This window comes from Calidris pugnax, unplaced genomic scaffold (genome assembly GCF_001431845.1).
Source record: "Calidris pugnax isolate Ruff unplaced genomic scaffold, ASM143184v1 scaffold24, whole genome shotgun sequence".
Taxonomy (NCBI): domain Eukaryota; kingdom Metazoa; phylum Chordata; class Aves; order Charadriiformes; family Scolopacidae; genus Calidris; species Calidris pugnax.
The window spans coordinates 14,997,982-15,022,981 of record NW_015090922.1 but is presented as its reverse complement, the minus strand read 5'-3'; the positions used below and the strand labels follow the sequence as shown (position 1 = coordinate 15,022,981).

The 25,000-nt window shown below is 37.1% G+C and overlaps 1 protein-coding gene across 3 annotated transcripts in view; it reads right to left on the bottom strand.

The window, feature by feature from the left end:
• KIF6 (kinesin family member 6) overlaps positions 1-25,000 on the bottom strand; it is a 158,942-nt gene that overhangs the window by 7,104 nt on the left and 126,838 nt on the right. For 2 of the 3 annotated variants that reach the window (XR_001412954.1, XM_014950568.1), the window contains exons 17-20: positions 11,281-11,365; positions 10,151-10,286; positions 8,479-8,567; positions 997-1,086 (exon numbers count right to left, since the gene is read on the bottom strand). Coding sequence is in view for 2 of the 3 variants with exons in the window: in XM_014950568.1 (XP_014806054.1) it covers positions 997-1,086; positions 8,479-8,567; positions 10,151-10,286; positions 11,281-11,365 (400 nt within the window). In the remaining variant the exon portion in view is untranslated. The remainder of the gene's footprint in view (positions 1-996; positions 1,087-8,478; positions 8,568-10,150; positions 10,287-11,280; positions 11,366-25,000) is intronic. The other variant, XM_014950569.1, reaches the window with a different exon arrangement.

Here is a 25,000-nt window from a genome sequence, read left to right as displayed (position 1 = left end):
AAGGTCATTTCAGAACACTAATAAAGGACTATTTGCTTAATTGATTTTCATTTGATTAGTATCAACATAAAATAAAAAATACACAATATATTTGAGAAGGTAATGTTTAAATTCCATTTTAGCTTCTCTTTTTCTTATGCACAAATGCAATTTAAAACATAGGTTTTGGGGGATGAAATTTTCTGTTATTTTTCTCTGTTCCAGAAATGGATTGCTTTGGAAAATGAAAAAAACCCTTCTGATTTGTTCTTCCTAATGCAGTAGGAAAAACAGTAACTTAACCATATTTTCCTAAGGACCTTAATAGCCAGCACTGTTGAGCACAATAAGAATGTAGCTTCTGGAAGTATATGAACTTGGCATGATGTTTTGGTAGGGGAAAAGAAGACGGAAATGAGCACATTAGAAAAAATAGAGAAGCTGTCAAAAAAAAAAGAAAAGTAGTTTCCATTAATGTGCTAAGCTAATTTTCATAAAGCAGTACCTCTTTTGAGAAAACATGACATGTAACCTTTGCCAAGGCTGACACACCCAGGCTGTCCATGGCATTTTATTTTACCAGAGTAATTTGTAGGAGGGGGACTCAATGTATTTTATGGATAAAATCATGGGACTGAAAAAAACTCTGCGTGGTTCCTGCATTCTGCAATACTTACATACTCTGATCTCTCTTCCTTTTAAATGCTTTTATTTACTCTTTCAGGGTCCCTTTCTCTTGCTAAGAAGGCACAGCTGTGAGGATTCATAAGCTCATAGGGAAAAAAGCCACAGGCCAAACAAGGAACCACCTCTTTAATATTGATAATGCAGCTACTTGGTGAAAAGCTATGGGTCAGCTTTGGTGTTGTTTTGGAATCTGGAGGAAAATCTGCATTTTCAGATTTATTTTTGTTTTTCAAGGAGACTGTTGTTGAAGTGCCTGATAGAGGGTTATCTAAGTATTATATTACTTACTGTTTTGCTTTCTTCTCTGAATAGCCCATATACGCTTCTTACCTTGTTTTTAAAGTAGGATTACTAGAACTGGTTGAATTGTTTTTCCCAGCTGGATCTTCATCAGGGCTGATTCTTGTGGTCTCTGAAAAACTGGAATAGGAGCAGAAATGAAGGAAAGAATATAGCCCTTGTGGAGGGAATATTAATACATGCTAAGTAACTACAAATAAGCTGTTTTTCAAGAGGGGTTTTTTTATCTATATAAAGCACTTGTTTACTGGAAGAGGATTTTCAGTTTAATCCAAGTGATGATTAGGCTTATGTAGAGAACGTGGCTATGAAAGAATGACAAACAAACTCATAAAGATTATACTTTTAGTATTTGCCTTCTAAGCAGGGCTTGTAAAACACTTTGATGTATCTGATGTACAGTTTGTAATGGTATATTTAGTTCACATACTGACTATTAGCCAAGTGAGCCCTTAGCTCATTTTCCACTCTTTCTTTAGTCAAGTAAAATTATTACTGAAATCAGTGGGAGACTGGATAAAAACTCAGTGAGGACTTTGGGATGTGGCTTGTTGATGATAACCAGAAATATTGCAAACATCTGTTGTGCATTCTTGTCCCGGCAGATACTGTTATCAAGGAAGCTCTCTGCTAGGAAGGCAGATTTCTGCCACAGGATGTCCAGGGACTCTCGCCTTTCCTCAGGGGTTGTGTATGCTGCTGGATCAGATGCCAATCTTAGAGAGAGTGGAAACACTGAATTACTCAGTTTTAGGATTTTTCCAGTAGATGGCAGGATTGGCAAGTTCTTGCTTTCCTAACTGCAGTAATTTGTTCATTGTTGGCTGATGAATTGATTTTTCTGGCAGAGATCTCAAAAAAGGAAAGAAATTTATTACTAAAATTTTACTGTATTACACTGTGCCAGGTTCAGTTTTGCAGAAGATATTGTGCCCAAGAGTGTAAGTCATTTCCAAATGAACAGCTCCAGGTTTCCTGACTGTTTCTCTTTAACTCCTCAAGTCCCATAGCATTTGCACCTGCCTAAATGGATTAAAATGACCTCAAGACTCAGCCTAATTCAACTAAAGCAATATCATATTTAATGTTAATAATATTCAGTACTTTATTACACCTACATATTACAAGAGCTAGAAAGGATGTGTGATGTTATTACCTACTATGTGGTTTAACAATATCTGGGAATTTCACATCATCTTTCTGCTTTAGGATTTCCTGAACATTTTTTCCATTGATTTGGCAGTTCTTAAAAACTAAGTGATTTGGATCTTAAATTCAATTTTCTAAAAGGACTCTGTGTCTGTGTCCTGAGATACCTAGGCATCCAAGTCATGTAACCACGGTTTAATAAATCACTACACATCAACTGAACCATAGCAACCATCCATGGCTGTTCTTAGCCTGCAACAAATGTAAGGTAATGTAACTTAATGTGATCCTTTTTCATTGTTTTCTTTTCACTGAAATAAGCTGCTTTGCTTTTTATTTGCCGTGAACAGAATGAATAATTTTATAAATATTATGAGTTAGCTGAAGTAATTTATATGTTTGAATTAATTTTTTTCCATTGAATTTAAACAATAATTATTCTCCAAAATTTTTAAATCCCCATTCTAAAGGGGTCTTAGATCCAGATCTGTTAAAAAAACTAGACACTACAGGTGACCTCTAGGGATCTCACTTTCAAGTACATTCCTAGACCCAGGATGACAATAAGTCAAAACTTGACTTAGAGTGCTCTGGAAGAACCAGGCAACTGCAGAAGGTGATAGTAAAAAAAACCCTTAGACTGAATAAGGTGATGCCCAGAATCAGGAAATTAACATTATTGTGCTCAGAGATGGACCTTAAATTCCCAGTCTCTGCCTGTGGAGTTACAGCAAGACATTTTGTCTATGGGATGCAGACTCTTCTCCTGCAAGTTAAAGACATTTATAAGGAAGTTTATAACTATTTTCTGTAATGATTCAAAATGCTGCTTCCATATAAGAGGTTAACAATTACAGTACTAATCTAACAAATGAGTCCTTCAGTTTGGCAGAATTCAAATCCATGGTTTACATATCCCAGAGATTTCTCTAATCCTTAGGCCAGGGATGACCTGTATGGGGATAATTTGCATCCTTCATACTGTAAATGTTTCTATGGCATTGCAAGATACTGATATTAAATCATAATGGGGTGAAAGGGTGTAATTTTGCTGTGCAGTGGTTTGTACACTCAGATAGAACTTGCTCCTAGCCTGTTCTCAGAAGCCAGGACTCTCCTCCTTCATCTGAGTGTTAGATGCTGTTCCAGTGATAAGAAAAGATAAAAAATGTTGCTAGTACTGCTCTAAATTTAATGGAAAATCATTATGACAGCACGGGGGTGTCTCCGTGTTAAGCCTGAAGGACTGGACATCTCAGGATGCTCAACAAAGCCAGATAAAACTGTATTTGAACTGAGTGAGTGATCATAGCCGTATAAGAAAGAAGCTAGTCCAGAGATCTCTAAAGGTGCCTTCCAACCAACATTTCTGTAATGTATAAAAACGCACTCCTGGATCACGGTTTTGGATTTGGATGGACGTACAAAGTGCAGAAGTCCTGTCTCTTTGCCTGCCTCCTATGTTCTAACATCAATCAGTTTCTTTTGACAATGTGTAATTCCTATTTTCCTTCTGAATCTATCTGATTTTTCCTTGAGTTGAATTTAAGAAGTCCCTAAGCACAGTCTCCTGATGGCTTCAGTAAAATTCCTACTTTTTCTGGAGATTACAGACAGTCTGTCAACTTCATATGTCTCAGTTCTTTTTTAACCTAGTACCTGAAGTTTCACTGAGTTGAAAACTTGCATTTTTTGAGGGGTCATCTATTGGGGGTATATGCGTCAGTTACGCATGGGGCAGCAGCTACAGAGATGTACACTGTATTGTGGGAGTGTCTCACTTGCTGTAGGAGCTCAAGGGCCAGAGACAACTGTCCCATGGACTGACCAGCTCCATCAAGCACATAAGGTAGACGAGCCAGAGAGATGATGGATGTCATGGTATAAATGTTTGATTCAACAGCTGAAAAAAAGTGGACAATCAGGTAGATTAAAATGGAAGGTGTAAAATTGTAATGTTAAAAACCCCTCAGCTGCAGTTGTCCAGTCATCTGAGCCTTGGACATGTGGGGAACAGATGTTCTGCGTAAAGGTAGGCAAGATTCAAGCTACTTAATATCTGAGCATTTTAGTATTTAGTTACAAAATGAAATTTGGCTGCAAATTCATAGATAAATTGCTCAAGTTAAATTGTTACCAACAGAATGTGAAAACCTTCGAAATGACATTGATCATTGATGTTATTCCCAGATTATATTTTATCGTCACGTAAAACTGAGGAAAATTGGCAGGAAAGAAAAATTATTATCACAAAAAATGCTGCAAAATATGTAAAGATTTCCCTTGTTTCATATAGCATTAATATAGGGAGTAAAGTAAAAAAGCAATCCAGGACAATAAATGTTAAAAAATCCGATGCTCCAAGTCATCGTAGAACATGAAGAGTTATCTGAAAATATTTCCAAGGGAATCTGAATTATCAGAAAGATTTTGAAGAAGAAGCTGGAGAGCCAAGGAGTCTGAGATAGTAGATATTGTGGAGCTTATTGGAACAGGACAAATGAGATTCAGTAAAAGGGAATGAGTGAGGTTACGAAAGATCTGACGGAATTAAAAAGGAATGCATTCCTTCTGAGAGAAGGAAAAAAATACAATTTTTTTCAGAAGATTTGAGTAACTATCCAACATTTGTTTCATTCAAGTGGAATACAAGAACAACTCAACACTATTGAAATTAAATATTCAGTGAGAGAAGTAACTTGAACAGACAAGGATCTGTTAAATTTCTTAAATTAAAGCCAATATGGGAGAAGACTATATGAGGATGAACAAAACACTGTGCTTGAATTCTGAAGTGGAGCAGGCATGGAGTGCTTATCCTAACATGCATTTCAGGACTTTTTGCAGTCTTGACAGGAACACATTAAGAGACATAAACATACATAGAGTTCGAGTTGCAGTTAGCACCACAACTTTATAGTAGAGACAATATGGACAGGTAGGCTATTCTCTTTCAAGTTTGAGGGATTTTATTCAGTATTCCTTTTGACTAAAATAACTTCTTGATGATTATTTTAAGTTCCTCTTCCTTTCTGTTTGTAATGTGACTCTGGGATTGCTGATTAGACCCTTTTCTGTCTGAAATACAGAGATGGGTCATTCATTCTCCAATTTGCACAGTTGTTCTTCATTTTAGGTAATGTGTTCAGATCAGATGAGATTTACTATTTCTGCAACCTTCATGTGAAAGACACAAGCAAAGATAAATATAGTCTGGAAAACTTCTGAATGTACTCAACAAGTTAATGAGAACAAGTCTGTAGGCCTCTACAATATACAAACTACTGGTTTCAGCTATTTGAAATGCATCAGATTTGGTAGTGTTTTGAATCTGTTCAACAAATAACCTTTCCTATGCCGACATGCTTTTTCTTATGCCAAACCCACTGATAAACCTGATGCCACCCTTTTCCCCACTTCAGCTCTGTGGTCACTGAAATAAATGTTTTCCTTCTTACTCTAGTGGGAGTAGGATCAAACTTTCAAATCATACTGACTAAGGCAGAAATGTTCACTGTTCAAATTTTTATTAACACAGACTCATTTCAATGCTTAACAATTCAGCCTTTTTTTTTCAATTGAAAGAGAGACCTTTGGCCATGAATCAAGTGCCTTTTATATGTGTGTATCCTTCTTAAGCCTCAAAAGGATTACCAGCTTCCCTTCTCTGTTATTTTAGTTATAAATTGATTTAATATAAAATACAATTTGAGGCTATCACGTTCCCTTCCCGAGGCTTAATTTTCTCTGGTAACACGACTAAGGTGTGTCAAACAATAATAATCCGCTTGAATTGTGCACTAGAAGGTGATCAAAGGTTTTTGTTCAAACACATAAATAAAACTCAAGAAAGATTATGGAATATACCTGTATCCTTTATATGCAGAGATAAATAATTTATTACTTCTAATCCTGAAGATTGTATTTATATCCATTCATGCTCGGGAGTTTGTCTGAATGGTTTTACTGCATGCTTACCCTGTCAACAGCAGTCTTAGATTTCTGACACACAGCCCACTAAGCTTTAGGTCTTATATCTATTGAACACACCTGTGAAGTGAATACCACCTTGGAAACAGGTTTTATTTACACCACATTATATCAAGTATAATTCATGTCAGTTTCTGCTTTTGTGACCAGTTATTCTGCTGGGTGAAGATAGCAATACCATTGCAGAGAAAGAGATTGTTGATTTCTAGGTGAATTAGAAACAAAGAGCCATTTGTGTCTTCAGACTACGTAACCAAGAGGAGCAATTGCAGCTTGGAGTCATCCTACACAATCATGGGAACTGGTAAGTAAAGTTCCTGTGTCAACTGGGGTCAAAGAAATCCCTGGGAAATAAATATTCTACTTTTTTATACTCTTAAAGCCTGTGAAATTGGAAACTTTTACTCTGAAACGTTATTGCCTCAAGTAGGAGGAAATGTAAATTTTCATGCACAGTGGGATGTTAAGTCTGCAACTCCCACCTCACAAAACTCAGAAATAGTGTTTCTGCTTCCATATATATCACACTGGAAATGTACTGGTGCAAAATATGTTTAAACAGCCTAACACAAAATAAGATCAGCTTTATGGAACTGTAAGGAGGGAAGAGTAGTTAACTTCAAAAGATCATTGCAAGAAACTTGACAGAGATGGGAGAAAAAAACTATATTCATCCTGATTCCTTCTACAATTTAAATTCAAGAAGATGAACGTTCTGGGTCTGCGATATGTACACAAGGATCATCCAGACAATTTCAGTCAACTTGTCTAGAGTGAAACTGTTCATTAGACTCAGAACTATTCATCATTCTCTTAGACACAGAGAAATTGTTCATTATAAAGCACATGTGATTTTTCACAAGAGACCACATGGAGCAGTACAAGACTCTGAAGTAAGTATGGCAGCTGAAAGCAACCAGGCACCTTCCCCTGTTCTATCCAAAATGCTAGACAAACACACTTTTCCGAGACCTGTCCTCTGTTTAATTCTAGCTTAGACTGCAAAAGATACCACTCTCCTGAGCAATGCATGAGGACATCAACTGGAAATTGTTGTTCCCAAGACCAATGTGGCAGAGAGGTTATGCAAGAGGTCCTTAGTTCAAAGTTAAAGAGAACAACAGTCATGGATTGCTTGAGCTAATTTGGCTGACTTTGTGCTAAGCTAGACCAAAAATGCTCTCACATTCTGTTCCATCAGCTTTTCTGTGGGACAAGTAACCTTCAGCCTAAAACCAGAAATGAAAAGCTCAAATTAGGCCTTAAACCTGCCAGCCATTTGCAAAGCGAATAGTGCTTAAGTCTTGAGAGAACACAGAATAAGAATTGAAGCAGAGAAGACGAGTCAGTTTTCATTGGTTTGAGACATCCTAAAATGCCTTCTTTGACAACTTTAGAGGATTATGAAATTCATTCTCTGTACTGATTATGGAGCATTTATTAGATACACCAAAGTTTACAGAAAAATTAGAATCTATTTTATAATTTTAAGAAAATCCAGGATTTGTTATTTACTGGTATGTAGGATATATTATGTTTGCTGCAAAGCAGGAAACATCATTTATGCAGAGTACTGTTATAAAATCATAGGTAAAACCACTCATCAGAAAGAGAATAACGGCATAATGAGAACAAGGGGGAGAGAGAGGGAGAAAAAGAGAGCAAGAGAGAGGTGTGGAGGGAGAGAGAAAAAGGGAAGGAGAGAGAACGCTTCCAGTTATTGTCAACGAATATGGAAACCTGCACATTCATGTTTGTTTTCCTGTACTCTACTTTGCTTGAAGGCTATGAAAGATCTATTACTACAAATTTACAGTAGAGATTTTGAAATCAGAAGTGACTGATGATGAAACAACCAAGACGACTATGTTTTTCTGCTATAGAGGATGCACCAAAGTTTTACAATATCAAACACAATATCATTGTTGAATAGCATGCTGCATAAATGTAGCACCAGGACATTTTAAATCAGCAAATCTATCTAGGCTATAAATTAAATACTTTTAAAATTATTTTCTTTTTTGTGGTTTGCAGTCCCCTGAATATGTTCCAAAGGAGATATACTCTCCTCATATAGCAAAATTGACTGATAAAAGGCTTGCTTTTCTTATATTCTTGTCATGGGGTCCATAGTGACAGGCTTCCAGGGACCCAGGACCAACAAGTCAAAACAACTGAATTACAATAAACTGCCTTCAATACAATTGCAAAATAACCAAATGATAAAAAATTCATTTTCTACACAGTCATTTCTCTTGCAAGTAGAAATGCAGTGTTTGAGTGGGATATTTGCAAAAGCATTCTGTGAACTGCACTCCTACTAAACCAGCATTTTCTTACAACTAAGGAAGGAAGAAAAAATTACCAATTTACCTGTTAGTTGATAGATGTTGTGAGGATTTGATAAACTGGGGATAAACAGTTGTGGTATTTGGTGAGATAACCATCTCTGGCTTTTCCTGCTGGGTTTAGATTGAAAAAAAATATGTAAGATTATGTTGGCCTACAGGTCTCAGCAATACCAAGGTAGGCAATGACTCATTCAGAAAACACTGAGTCTCAATCACACAGTATTTTCTTCACTTGGACAAACACTTCTGAACAAAGAGGAAAGTGTTTAGGATAGGTTCAAGTATTTTTAAGCTCAAGTTACAGGTTTTTAATATGTAACAGCATGTGTTTGCCGATTTGAGTTTCTTAGGGAGCTCAGATGTATAGATAGGTCAAGATCCAAGAAATCAATCCCAATTATTTTTTCCAGTTTTCTAATCTTCTGCTGATGAATCATGAGAGACTGAATCCTGGCCCTCTCGTGTTAAGTGATAGAGAAAAATGTGCTCCAGTAGATTCAAGAATATTATTTGCAGTGCTTTGAAAAGCCCAAATATTTAGATAGGAATGTGGCTAAAACATGATCCTCTTTGCCACTAATATGGTTAGGGATTTTAACCTTAAAAGTATATGGCAAAGATAACTTGAAGTTAAGCTAGTTAGGTGGCACATTATGGAAAACTAAGTCCTTTGTGTTAAGGTCTGTATCTATTTTAGGCTGTTTTCTTAAAAACACAGTTTAAATTTTTACTCATGAGAATTAAACAAAATACTGGCTAAACAATTCTTTGTTTATAACAACTTTTCCCCAAGGAGTAAATCTTCTTTTCCAGTTAATAATGAATGACATGGGATAGACTGCACTTAGCACTCTTTTTCATTAGGCTGATGTGCATTTCATGGCAGTGCTTTGCTTTGAGATGCCATGTCACTAATTGGAAGACATTAAAAAGTGTCAGAAGGGGAGCATAAGAAAGCTATATTTTTGTTTCAGTTGATCCCCCTCTGGACCCTCTTGTACTGTCTCTTGTGTTCGTGAAACTGTAGCTTTCAGACTGACTGTGTTATGAACTTCTAATACATTGTTTAAAATGGCATTTCTTTAGCTTTTACACAAGTCATTAAATTACAGCACTCTGTTTCTGCTGGGTTCTTGAACAGGCAATGATGGCAGTGGTGGGCCTCAGAGAGTGAGGGGACACATGCTCTGTGCTGAGAGCTGCTGACCCTCTGGCAGCTTAGGAAAACTGAAAGGTTACTGGAGTCTTCGCAAACAAAGGAAGATAAAAAACAATTATATTTGCTGGGATTTGTCCATATTACAGCTATGACTGTCATCTTCTAACACATGTCATCAACCTGATGAAATCATAGTTTTGCTAGCAGTAAAAAAGATTATTTTTTCCCAATCATCTCCTCTGTTTTATTTTCCTTCAGAGTTATCAGCATTTTCTTGGCTTTCAATCAAGTTGTTTACGGAAATGTCAAAAAAGAAAATAGAGCAGAAAGCAAGGCTTTTGCTTCATTTATGTTAGCTTCATACAAGCATAATTCATATTACTTTTGCCTGATTTACATTGGCACAAGCACAGGTGAATAGGGCCCAAAATCCCATCCTTCATAGTCCTTTATATCTAGTCAGTTAACTAGTTCTGAAATGACTGAAGATGTTACATTTACATGAAAATGGAAGAAACACAAAGCTATTTCATACCTGTAGATTTATTGCCTCTTCAGACCACCAGACTTCAAAGTCTTTTCGCAGCTTCATTTTGACTTTTTCCATAAGAAGCTGCAGGTGCTCAATCTCTACCTTCAGCCCTCTCAAGCGATTGAACATTGTTTTATAACTAATATGAGCAGAAGAAAGTGTATTACAGATCTTTCAACACATATCTGAACAAAGCTTTATCCTACCTAGAACACTTACAGATTTAAACTACAAAGACTGTATAATAATCAGAGATGCAGGAGACACAGGCGAAGCAGTGGCAGGAAGACATCTCATGTTTTATAAAAGCTTCACTGGGTAGAAAGTACAAGAAACTTATCCCACAAAGCTTTTTATTTCACTAAATAAGTTAGTGAAATTCAAGCAGGATCACTATTGCTTAATAATTAAATACAGGTTCAATCAAATATGTCAATTACTTCTTTTGATTTCTCAGTATGTTACCATTAATAAACAACTGATCGCCAGAGCCCTGGATTCAGGTAAGAGCTGAGACTGATTCCCCTTTCAGATGGAAGCTTCATTAATGAGGCCTCCTGGCTAACATATAGTTGGAGATTTACCAGTAGAATGAAAGAGCCAGAAGTTTCCTCACAGATTGCACATAACATAAATGTTAGCAAATTACTTAGAACTGATATCTTTGCATGTATTTTCTTTTATCCTCCTGGTTACAGTGACATTAGAGCAAGAAATGGTTAAGCAATCTGTATTCTACATATTATTTACATATAGTCAATGCTATATAGCCTAAAGGTTTTCCTTAGGTCAAGGAAAGCAGGATATTTCTGAATCAACCAAAAAGGTTCACAATACATTTGAATTCAAACAAATTTTTAACACTAATCCTCAGGGAGGATTAAGCTATTTTTATTTATTTTTAGCCATCAGCCCAATCATAAATTTCTTCCCACTCAGGTACTGTGGCATCTTACAGACAAAACAACAGCATATACAAAAATTTAAAAACTATTAGGGAACCACAAAGCTGACATTTTGAAAATGTCAGAGGTAACCCTGAGGGTAGCTGTGTGTGCAGAATTGTAACTGGAATATACTATAGTATAATTTATCTTCTGAAGGATGGCAGAAGTTTGAGGCAGAAGTAATACCTTTTTTTTTCTTCTTCAATTTGCTTTCGAAGTTTCTCTTCTACTGGATCAAGCATATTTAGCTCTTCAGAAGGACTGGAAACAGCTATAGGACAAATGATCAGATGTAAGATATGACCGTATTTGATTAGAATGAAAACTATTTTTTAAGACGTAGGTAATGAAATGGGGGTCATTAACCATTTCTCTCCTCTGGAAATGCTTCTTCAAATTCCTTATTTAGGCCTTACTTAGTATGAGATGCTTGATAACTAGTGGTTTGAACTAAGTTGCCTTTTTTTTTTTTTCTTTTTTCTTTTTTTTTCCAGTAAAGCCTGGAATATTCATTTTGAATATGAATAAAAGTGAGTTTGTCAGCCCATTTTAAAAGTCCATCTTTGGCATAAAACCCTACCAAATGCATTCAACCTGACAATTTTGGCTACAAAGACAAGACCAGAACAGCAATGTTGTTGTGAAAAGAAGATACAGCATTATCTGTGCTGGTGCCTGTAAATAGAGTATCAGAAAGAACAGTGAAAGCCAAGTCCTGAAGGAGAAATTAACTTTGGTAAGCATTAAATTCAGACAATTAGTATAAATAAGGAAAATGTTATGAAACTAGGTGAGAAATTTTTCAAGGTAAAGGAGAACTGAGGAAATGCCTTAAAAGTAGCCTAAGTTAACCTAAGAAAGCAGCTTAGGATTTCCCTATACTGTAACAGAGCTAGTGTGTAATACACAATATGCTTATTCTGAGAGATGGCAAAACAGTCTTTCCATCATGGGTTATATGTTCCACAGTGAAAGGAAATGTAAAATTACCTACTAGTGTTACAACAGTTTCTATTTCTAGGATGAATGAGAATAGTTTAAGCTTCCCAAGAAAACACGTTGAACCTTTTTAACTGATGAAAAATGAAAGAAACAAAGATTTGCTGTATAATACATGTAAGTTTCCATCCCGACTATTATTTCTGCCAAGAAAATAAATTCTACATCAACCTGTCATGAGGCCTGGGGAGTGCACCCTCTCTTCAAGGAGAGGAATTCTGTCTGGAATAAAAGGGCAGTAATGACCCCTCTCTGCTTGTCAGAGCGCCAGCTGAAACCATTAATCTTTTGTTGTAGCACCCTGTAGCTTAATATAGATGAAGCTGAAAAGCATTTTATTTCATTTAGAGTACTTAGGTCAAGCATGTTAATATAGACAGCCAAGGCGGAGACAAAGCCCATGCTCAATTCTCACTTCATACACCAAAAGGCTTTGCTGGATGTGCAGATTACAAAAGAAGGACAGGTTGAAGACATTTGTCATGGAGAGGGTACCCTCAAAAGATTTAAAAATAAACTGCTTGGAATGTTTAAGCGAATGCACAAACAAGGAGGTGCAAGCATCACAGCAGAGGAGATGCTACAACAGTGGCATTATACAAGTTATACCCAAACACAATGGATAATAAGAAAGCCATCATAATCATGCCAGAACCTTTAAGGAAAGCAGTAAACCTTCCAATGATTACAGGTGATGAGGATTTTCTGGTTTGTGAGATTTCATCCTCAGGAGAAGGCATAATGTGGGAAACCACAGAGCTACACAGGGAACTTGTGGGGAGACACTTAGAATCATAGAATTGTCTAGGTTGGAAGGGACCTTTAAGATCATCTAGTCCACTTACTGCAGAGCCCCTGAGGCTTCACACTTGTTCTGACCTTCATAAATACACAGCATCAAGGCTTGAGAGAAATGTGCTCTTGTGGAACAAACTGAAATGATTTAGGGAGTTACTGCCTCCCAAGTGAGCCATGCTCACAGACCATGTGAGCATCCTTAATATGTTTCCAAGGAAAGGCAGCCAGACGTGGCTTGAGCCGTCTTCAGCAGTGGTTAAAGGGGACTCTCCTGAGCACACTGAAGTACAATTTGGCCTATTTGCACAACATGTTACAGTGTCTGAGTTGAGGAGGTAGCGGCTCTACCCTCTTATAATGAAGGGAAATAACACAGAGTGAAAGATGTATTAACATCTTGACATATTAATGTTGTTTCTGAAGTGAGGACTTCCCTACATGAAAGCATCACCAAATTCTGCTAGTCATTACAGAGCAATGCAAAGCCATAATATTGCAACTTTCCTTCCCTGATTGATTTGGACATACAGTACCTGGAAAAATATTTTTTCACTAGCTCTGAAAGAGCAGCCAAACTTAGGCATATATATATATGACATTTTTTTTGTCATATATAAAACTATCAAGAAAAATGTTTTTCTGCTGCTGCTTACAAGCTGTAGAAGGGATCATTTGGTTGCAAGTTGCCTTCAGAAATAATAGTAAAGCCTGTTACGTGAGACGAGCACCTCTTATCACACAAAGGCCCCAGCATACTCAACCCTGAATACAGCTGCATCCCTTATCTCTAGCCAATATGCTGGTGATGAAAGCAAGAAACACAGCTGTGGGCAAGGTGAGCAGCACAAAGTTTTGTATATGTACAGAATGGAAAGAGGTGAGTACACTGCAAGCTGATGGGCCCCCAGCAGCAAAAGCAGCATTAGATTAGATCTGCATCAAGCAAATGGCTGGGGTAGTTCAGTCTGAAGAAGAGAAGGCTGAGGGGAGACCTTATCACTCTCTACAAGTAACTGAAAGGAGGGTGTAGAGAGGTGGGGATTGGGCTTTTCTCCCAAGTCACAGGCGATAGGACAAGAGGAAATGGCCTCAAGTTGCACCAGGGGAGGTTCAGGTTGGATGTTAGGAAAAATTTCTTCACGGAAAGGGTTATCCAGCATTGGAATGGGCTGCCCAGGGAAGTGGTTGAGGCACCATCCCTGGAGATATTCAAAAGACGAGTTGACACAGTGCTTGGGGATATGGTTCAGTGTTGGTTGTTGGTGTGTGGGTGTGGTGTGTGGTTGTGTGGTGGTTTTTTTTTTTTTATGGTTGGACTAGATGATCTTAAAGGTCCCTTCCAACCTAGGTGATTCTGTATTTCAACCCTTTGGTTTGCTGCTGCTTCTGCCTTCTCCTCATTCCCTGCTACTTCTTTTCTCCCCTCTCCCCTTTACCTTTCCTGAATCCCCGCAGTGGCCTCTTTCTGCCCCTGGGCTCTTCCTGCCTCCCACCTCTCTCCTCCTGCCTCAGCTACAGCTGAAGCTAGGAAGCTAAGGCAGAGGTTACTGGCTCACTGTATCTCGTGTCTAATGTTAGCATTCTTCAGTATGCAGGTTCAGTTACTTTAAAATAACATGACACGGCCAACTGAGTGAATAGCCAGTAAAACCCAGAAAGCATAATATTTAATCATAAATTTAAGATAGATACCTAAGAAGAAATACTTTCTTTGTGCTACAGGTTTTTATTACTCTGAAGAGTTTCCTTTTATAGTATATATCTGCCTGCCTATGCAGAATAAGAAAATGTTTATTAAAACATCAAATAATTTTATGTTTGTATTAACCACATATATACAAAGTACACATAAATTATGAAAAACTGAAAATTTACGATAACCTATTTTTGCCCATATACATTACAAATTTGCAAAACTGCAGAGGTGCTACTGCTGAAATATTAACTATCTGATATAATTTCTGCAATTGCACAAAAGAACACAAAGTCCTATCTGCTTTGTTCACTCAGGGTTGACTTTGAATTCATTGATTGACTGTTTGTCATATGAAACTTGATTGTACAGCTTAGGTCTATGTTTTTAGTGCATCAGTTGAGATGAGCCACTCAGCTGATGTGCAATATCACATGCAGTTTTAGTGCCCCAGTGACTTATCCTGGGAAACAAATATAGTTGCTGCAATTTGATCCTGGATAATGCAGACCCAGGTTTAAAGGATGCAGGGGAGGTATGATGTGTATGTTTAGGAAAACATTGCCTCTATGTATATTAGGGGTTTCTGTTGGCATAACTCCATCCAATTTACACAACAGAGTTATTTTAGCAGGTCAGCAACGTACTCATAAAGAGTATTAGTTCCTTTATGTTAGCGTAACTGCACATGCAGCTGAGTGGCAAAACTTATGAATCCTATGTTCTGAAGTCTTTTGTTAGAAGTACTGAGTCACACCATGTAAAGAAGAGACTGACAGTGCTATATTGGGTAGAGAAACAGCTAGCAACTTTTAGCTTCAGGCTAACTGTTTTCGTTTCATCTTCAGACACAACTCAACGGGTGAAGTGAGGCACAGGACACAATTGATACCAGCTGCCTGCTTAGAGAGGAAGGGGAACTCTGCAGAAGTTGACACTCAGTTCATATCATAAAGGTTTGTGGTTTTTTTTCATAAAGAAGATTTTAAGAGATAATGATTTTATTTTAATGAAAGGGCCAATTTTGGAGCACAGGATGTAGTAAATTTTACAACACATTCCAAATCACCAAATCACACAGTATCAGAAGAAATGATAGCACCTGCTAACTGGATCACTATTTCAAAGCAACGTGGCAAGCATGGATGAAAAGCACTATATCTAGCATGAGATGCCAAGTGTTATCATCATAGTTTTCTGCAAGCTGGCAATAACTTGAAATACTCTGACAGATTCTTGTCTACAGTCAGAAAATTCTGCAAGAAACTCTCTGTGACCCTGAACTTTATACTCTCTGGGGCGCTCATATATTTCGCGACCTGAGTGTATCCTAGAAGTCAAACTCCGAGGGATTTATTGTCTTGTGCCTCAAATAACATTGTGCCCTGCCCTCCAGCTGTACTTTCGCAGTCAAAGATTTTCATTTTTTCACTGGATAGTCTTGTGTTTATCTGCTTAAATTTATAGTCACTTCAAGTAACCACATTTAGAATTGACTTCAGTATCCAGTTCATATTTTTGCTGCTTTATTTATCAGCTTTGCAGCTTTTGGCAAAGTTGGGCTTTAGTGCTTTCAAACTGGAGCATATGCTGTCATTCGGGATTTTTAAAAAGAACTACCCATCCATTGCTATTCAGGATAAGCTTACAAGTAATTCTCCCCTTCTTTCTTATTTCTCCCGTGGGCCATGTCAACCTTTGTTTGTCACCAAATACCATGTGTGTACCTTATACGAAAGCAAAGATGGGTATGTACAATGAAACTCAGGAGAAGATGAAAATACCCTAGTGTCTGGAATGGTTTACATTGCAGGTTTTAGAGAAATTTACCCCTTATCCTAATGCAATAGATTTTTAAAAATTTCAGCCAGTTGGTCATGAGCATACACTGAAACAAACTGTCCTATTTTCAGTACTTTATAAATTTGTGCGTGTGGGGGGTACTAAGGGCATGTGTATTTTGTTGATTCTTATTTTTACTTTAATTACTGAATTTAGTAAAAGGGTCCATCGGTATTCTGCTTTTATTTGTATCATTGTATTGTTTATTGATTTATTGGCTACATATTGGCTCAAACTAACTGACTTCCAATGCACACCTGGAAAGTGGAGCTGTTTTTTCCAATCTCCTGTGAGCTGTTTTGGCTAAATACAGACTCACACTTCAATTCCCTCAAGTTTCTTCTTTGAAACTAGTCATCTATATATTTGGTCCTGAAAATACATGGCATATAAAACAGAAGGCGTTGCCTTCATGTCAGCTGCACTCAAACCATAAAAGTTTCTGAAACCATTGTGGCCAGAAGTTCTCTGCTGGTTTCCAAATATAAAAGTAAAATATACTGAAAAAAAAAAAATTAAAGGCAGCTTCAAATTTAATATATTCCATACACACCAGTTGACCTAGTGGACTGGTAACATAGCTGGGTCTTAGTCAGGAAATCCCTATTAACTCAGATTCTTGCCTACACTTAATAAATGCATTTTACTATTTGATTACATGAGATTATTGTTGCATAATTTATCTTGTTCATAATATTAGATAAAACCATGCCTGATATTTGAATGATCTTTTTCTGCCTCCTAAGAAGGGGTGTGGTTTGTCATCCATAAATTTTGAGGCTTCATTATCATTCATTTCTACAACATCCAAGAGCTTTCATGGAAAAAAAAATATCTTTCTGCTAAGTTTTGTCATGCTCTTCTTGAAAGGAAATGATGGAAAATACTTCTGAAGTTGTTTGCTTATCATGAAACTCAGACATTAGGAATACACTGCCACCAATGTGCAGGCTGCAGTTGCAATAAGAATGTAACTTTCATAAATCTAAAATAAGAACTTTCACAGTAAGAACTTGACTGAGAATAACATAGCACAACTTTACTGACAATAAGAAACACTTAAGGGTGCTGAAGGTGTGGTCACGCTGAGTGTCACACAGCACAGAAGAGATTGTGGAGCTTAGTGCATCCACTTTTCTTGCTGGGGATCGTCAGATAAGCAGATGTGGAGTTCTCAGTTCTGAGAAGTGCCAGCTTTACCGTGCATGAGCAATATACATAGGCATGCACAGTAAATCCTCTGCTTGCAGGTCACACTTCGGAATGCAGTGCACACAGCAACTGTGGGATGAATTCAACAGGCCTAATGTTTTCTAAAAATGAATGGTTTACCTGTATTGTGTGTGGAACTCTGGCTGCGGTTGTCAGTACTAACACTATTTACAATGCACAAAAACATTTATTTTGGACTGTACACTGAATGTATATCAATGCCATTCGAAAGAACACTACGGAAAAACAAGCATACATGTTTTATACTTAACTGCTTCTGTTTCAGCTACTTATAGGTATACATGAGTCATGCAACTTACGTGTCACTTCCAGTTAGACAATAAAGAAAAAGTTTTGACTTGATTCAAGAAGTGAATTCTAACCAAAAAAAGGTATATGGTAGTATCAGCTTGAAAAAGTTTGATCTTTCTGCTACAAGGTATTAGTAAAAGACATTTTATCTGCAAAAGAGAAGTAGAGGAGATGGAAACCAGAAAGGAATATTACATCATTGTTGATGAAATCAATATATTATGAGCATGGAGTTGTACCATAAAGTGTGTAGTCTAACTCTTGCCCCAAATAAGACAAAAAGGTGTTGGGCCTGAAGCACCTCTACCACAGATCTGATTTTTTTTTCTGTGCAAATAGCAGAGAATATGTTTTAAGACCTCACATGAGTTAAGTGTACAATAAAGACCAAAGTACCACAGAAGTTTTGTTTCCACTTTCTCACCTGGCTCCTCCATTAGCCCTTAAAAGAGTTTCTTGAATGCTATTCTAAACGTTGCTATGATGTACGAGTTTTACAGAACATTTCTGAAGCCACAACCATAGGATTTCATGTCAGCAGGAATGTTATTCTTTAAGATCCATTTTGTTGTTGTCCAGTGTTCTGGCACATGTGCTAGATCAGGGCCATATGTGCCATATACAACCTGGGCAGTTACGGGGACCAGATTATGGTCTTAGGACCCTCTGTCCCTGCTAGCCACTCTCATAACACACACTGAGTGCCACGCTTTTGCTGGTCCTCCCATGCACACACCCATTGGCTGCAGGTGCAGAACAGCTAGGGTCTCTGTGGTGGGCTACCAGCTCAAGAAAGTGCAAGAAGTATACAGGTATTTAGGCATTTCTCATTGTTTAGACAGCTCTTTCCTATGACCTATGAAGGAAAGGACATCAAGCTCAATGTTCTGGTAGTTGCCAGCTGAATTACATTGTACTGTATACAGGTAAGAGAGAATCCTGACATATCCAGAAACAATTACAACTTATCCACAAGATTCTTATCTGGAGAAGTATATCCAATCTCTGCACATTTGTGGGATATTGTTAGTGACTACTTGTTCCAAGTCTTTATTTTCTTTGACCTTAAACATGCAAAAATTTTTCAGCAAAGAAGCAGTGAATTAATTCTTTTAGCCATTTCAGCAAAACATAAGATGGAAGAAGTTTTTCACCAGATTTTCAGCCTGTTCTGAAATACAGTTTGTCACATTCGCCATGCTATTTCTCATTCACTCCTTGTCCTGTGCTTTAGATGATCAGATAGAAATTGCTATTCTAGGTCTGACCTTTACCTTGAAAAAATAAAGCAAATACAGATGTGAAAGAGCTCCATTTGTTGTTTTCAGTTCATTAGATTACAGAACTTCTGTTTGTTACAAAGAGTGCTTACAGAGGAAACCTTGACTGACAGGGAACTAGTCAAACTACCCAACACACCCACTGGACATGGCCAAGAAGAAAGAAGTTTTCAGGATCTTAAACTGTAAGTTACTCTTAGAGCTAATAGAGAGAGGCTACTCTGAGATACACTAAAGCAAAAACAAACAAGCTGAGGCCTAGAATCAGCAGACTGTGTGCATTAACCCAAATTTATGTTTTGCTCACTCCACCTCACCTGATGTCTTAGAATTACAGGATCATTCTGGTTGGAAAGGATCTTGGAAGGCTGCGTGGTCCAACCTGCTGCTCAAAGTTGGGTGAAAACTGAATCAGACTAGGCTGTCCTGACGTGGAAAATTCCAAGGACAGAGATCCTTCAAACTTCTCTGAGGACCTCTTTCAGTGTGTAACTATTCTCTTAACATCTTTTTCCTAATTTCTTAATTTTAGTACAAATTAGAGAACTGAGAACTTCATCTTCAGATTCCACCTTGCTTACTTGCTAGTCACCAGAAAGAGTCTCTAAATAATAATGCAATTCACACTGAATTTTTCAGTGTTTCAGAAGAAATATTTACTGCAGGAAAGCTTACAGAGACTGCAAGCTGTTCCAACAGCAGTGAAATCCTGAAGTGTCAATAAAACTGAGAACTAGATAGCTGTGCTACAAGTTCATGACTCCTAATAAAATTATCACTTGATCCAAAGATGTCTTTGCTCTTTTTTGACATCTGATAAGCTGAAGTTGAGTGGATCACATAGGAAGCTTAACAGGAACCCATGAGTAGTGTCGGAATTTTCTTTGACAGTTCAGGATAACATTTTTGCAAGGATTTCCAGTAAAGATGCAGTATTCTCTTTCTTGAAGACACAATGTAAGGGAAAACTCATGCCCGCCTCTAGAATTTAGCATTGCACCTGTTAAAATCTGCTAAAAAGAGTAACAGAAAAAACACAGCAACAAATAAAACTACAAAACACCCTGGAAACACTGAAGAGAAACTTATGCAAAGAAATGCCTGTGTAGGCTTGAGGCCTGAAGGAGCAGGCTTAAGAAATGTCTTCTTATTAGAATACGCTCCTACAGTTTTAAACGTCATTCCTACTTAACACTGGGAAAAACCCAAAACATACTACCTAAGAAGAAACATCAAGTGCTGTCACCAGGGTATCATTGCTGCTTGTCCAGCTGCTGCTTTGATTCCATGGTTCTTTTTCCTGACTGTGATCATCTCTACAGAAGAACTTGGTACACACAAAAATATGGAAGCTCTTCAGGAGCTCCTATACTCTGGTTAACATATACTCTGGTGACCTAAAGCACAAAATAGCACATGAAACCAAGAGTGTAAGTCTGTTAGGGTGTGTAACTTCACAGTTACCACAGACTAAAGTCTATGCTTTTTTCCTCCAAGACAAATCTGGAATTGGAATAACTACAATGACTTAAATACAGTGCAGTAAAAAGAAGCTATAAAGATCCTCTAATCTACTTATAATATCCTATGTGAGTACTTATATATGTCTTCAAAATTGATCGTCCACCAGTATTTCAAGCATTTGTTTAAAAACTGATTTGGTAAATATTTCTAAAAGCACTTCATATGTTACAGTAATTGCACAAAGCAAATTCAAAAGTAACTTTATCTTTGTCAGAGTAAAACCCCTATTTTTAAAACAGCAAAGAGGTACTGGTTTCTGAATTGTCAGCCAGTTTTTCTACTGATATCTTTGTCTTAACAATAATGAAAAATCATTATCCTGTTTAACAAGCACAATCTTACCAGCTTTCTATCAGTCTCAGAATTCCAAAAAATAAACCTTAATGCAAAACATTTCTGATTTTTTTTCTTTAAAATAAAAAGACTGAAGAAATAAAACCCATCACTAAAAAGAGTGGCCTTGATACCACTAGAGGTCACCATAGGAATAAAATCAATGCCCTGCAGGCACAAGAACAGCAAACTTTGTAATAAAACAGTGCTTTTGCTTGAGATTTCAAGCACAAATATATAGAAGAATATAACACACAGAAACATCGTGCATATCAAAACTGTGATGAAATGTGAGAAAAATCTTTTGCTTATTCCCTTATTCTGAGGGCATTGCAAAGTGACTACACTGCTCCTTTTTTTTTTCTTTTTCTAGAAGTACACATTTTACAGACTGGAAATACATCAATCCACATACACGGTTTTAGAGAAAGAATCTTTGGACATGCTGCTTTATCTCTTGTAAAAAAATATATATATTAAAATTCTGGATTTCAAACAGATTATTTCTCTTTATTCAGCCCATACATAAGATACCTATAATTTTTCAGCACCCAGAATGATGGTCTCAAAAGAGGCCATCTATTATTCTTCATGGATGGTGTTGGATTTGTGTGGGAAAACACAGGCTGCCACTTTGCTCAGCTTCTGTCATTTTGTGATTGAAAACACTTGTGTGTCTTCATTTCATGGCATTAGTAGAGATCAAAACTCTCCGGCTTCATATGAATAAAGTTAAAAGGCATCTTGGTTACAAGATGTAAAGCAGTGAAATAAACTGTGCTCATTTTATTTAAATATGGAGTTATTTAAATAAGAGATTAACTCTGATGCAAACCAGCAGTTTGGAAGTGCTATGTGTTTTCCATTCACACAGATCAGAGCAGATGAGTTCAAGACATTTATTAATTATTAGCCTAATCAATGTTATATATGTTTGTAGGATTCTGCTATGGTTGCAGAGAAAATGACCATAAACTTCATAAACTATCCTCACCAGAAAAAAACCATGGTGGCCCAGCCTTTCTAGTGGCTATATAGCATGGGCTATATTCAAAGTATTCCAAGGTCAGGTTGGATGGGGCTTTCAGCAACATGAACTAGTGCAAGATGTCCCTGCCCATGACAGAGGGGTTGGACTGTATGATCTTCAAAGGTCCCCTCCAAACCATTCTGTGATTGTATGGTATCTCACTCTGGACAAGCGAGAGCAACAGTTCCCAATTCTATCTCTACGTATCTCTCCAGATATGCAGAAATGCATCAGACAACATATTTGCATCCCATCAGGTACGGGATATACAGTAGTGGCAGCTTCTCAGAGCAGCACAAACTAGTGCATTGGAGGAATAGTTTCTTTGAAATTCTTTCCTAACGCTGGTTGGATTATTCCTGCAGTAGTACCCTGATGCATTATACAGCACTGTCTGTCTGTGCTTTATTCAGGTACTGATCATGCTGTTCTTTCACTTCTAATCAAGGAAAGATGAGGAAGCAGAATCAAACACTATAAAGAAACACATAGCAGGACAGGAACAAGGGCATAAACTGATACCAATATCTTTAGACCAGGTATATAACTTTGAAAATGTAGGAAAAGATGATGTAGACAAACCTATAGACAGAACAAAGATAAAGAAAAAGCTCCCTATTTTTGCTTAAAACAAATGTGTGTTACAAATCCAAATATAAAAATAACAGATGCCAAAATCCTTACTCTCCAGCATTTGCCACTCTAAATCAAATGCTTGTATGCATTTTGGGGGATCCAAATATATCTGTTATTTCTAGTAATTTTATTTTTCATGAGGAATAGGCTTTTTCACAGGAAGTTTGCTCAAAAAAGAACTTGGGAACAGCTCTTTGAATAACAGCAGAAATATAAAATCTTATTTCTTAAAGCCATGTTACAAAATCTGGGAAAACAAGTCATTTCTTTAAATGAAAAGTTTATAAAACTGGGCCTTAATGGTGAACTCCTTCCAAAGGATGCAGATTCATTACAAAGACCCATATTTGTCATATTTACCTGTGTTAGATTGTACTATTTTTTTCGTTTCAAATATCTTTACAGATACAATGGAGTTGGACAGAAAGAGATTAATTAGGTCCCAACAAACCTCTGCAGAAGCAGAAATGTTTTGCCATCTCTTAATGTTTTCAGAAGAGTCCCAAAAGAACTGAAAGGCTGCTGCTAGCCCAGATTTCAAAACGTACATAAAAAAGAAGTGAGGCTCATGGAGAACCAGAAGAATAAAAAAAAGTATTTGAAATGGAAAGCTGTAAAATGGCATTTCAACTAAACTGATAAAGTAACTGCAACTATCAAGAATGATGGGCATGCTGTGCTGAAGATGCTGCATTGCTGGCATCAGACTCTACTGTTCACGTGAATTTAGAAAGCACGTTTCATACTGCACATAATGAATGACCCTTCTGTATATGAAGCTTTGTGAGGATCTGCTAGAAGCTGACTGAAGAGCCTGGGGGACTTGTAAATTTATTAAACATTTCTGCTGATATGGGCAGATCAGGCAGGAGTATGTTCAAGGATCCTCCCTAAGTTCCAGAGCTGACCCAACAGAGCCCTCTACTTGAGATTTAGCTGAACAGGCAAAACTGTGCTTAGCCTCAGTTCAGTTGCTTCTGTTATGGAAAGTTATTGTAGAAAACATCTGCTAGCGCGTCGGCATCCTCATAGAAGTATCTTCCCATTACAAGATGTCATAGGATTTCCTATGCCATCAGGCAGGTCCAACCTAGGATTCAGTCTTCACTCAGTGCTGGTGAATATTATATTAGCCTGATTGTTTGTAATCATGTTCTATCAATGCAAAATTGGAATGAGATAATGAAGACTCAGGTCCTGTATTTTACTGAAATGTTAGTTGAAAGCATCTTAAGACAATGCTTCATTGGAATCATAAAAATAATAAAATATGAGTTTTCCTTCTACAACATTGCAACCACCAGCAAAAGCTTTTGTTTCCACTCTTTTCTCCCATCTTTTCCACCCAGAGGCATTCTGGTGACCCAATGTTTTTGCTCTGTCAGTACTTCAATAGCGTGCACATTATTTCATTTTAAACACTGCCCCAAAAATGCAGTTAAGCATGCAAAAGGAATTTTAAATAGTGCCTAAAAATGCAGTTAAGCATGTTATTCTGAAAGATCTTACTGAATAAAAGAAGTTATTTGCATAATAAGGTATTCTTACAATTAATAAAGATAAAAGTCAAACTGAGTGCGAATCCTTGCAATTTTATACAAAGTATTTGATGTTTCTGGTTGTGTACTGAAACCCATGAAACGCTGAAAAACATGGAGCACTCACTTGCCTGCAAAGAAACCTCCCATCTATTTGTGTCCTTTGTTAACTTCCAGCATATGGTGTTTAAAAGAGATCACTAAGAACAATGGGCTAAGTAGTGGAGTTTTCCTTCAATAAGAAATCCACATCTTAAGCATAGCCATGAGGGAAACAGATCTACACTGTTTAAAATCCAACTAGCTTCTTAAAAAGTTTTAACCATAAAATGCTTTAAGTTAAGAAAAAAAAAAAGTCAGCTGGAAGATGTTAACTTGGTTTCTAATTGAAACAATGGTGTGTTTTATTTCATGTTGGGATTTCAACAGATTCTTAGACTTTTTACCATGCAGTTTTCACTTAAAAATATCTTGATGACATTTTGGTCATCAAGAAGATCCTGGGAGACTTGACACCTGTTACTCCTTGGAAGAACATTCATCCAAAAAGGCAGGCAAGCAAATAATACTCCCTAATTCACAGAATAAATATTAAGTCAAAATATCCAGAGTATTTAAAAGAATAATGAAGGGGAAAAAAAGTCTGGAAAATACTTTGCACGGTCCAGACTTAGTGATGATAAGCAGATAGCAATGCTCAAAACAAAAG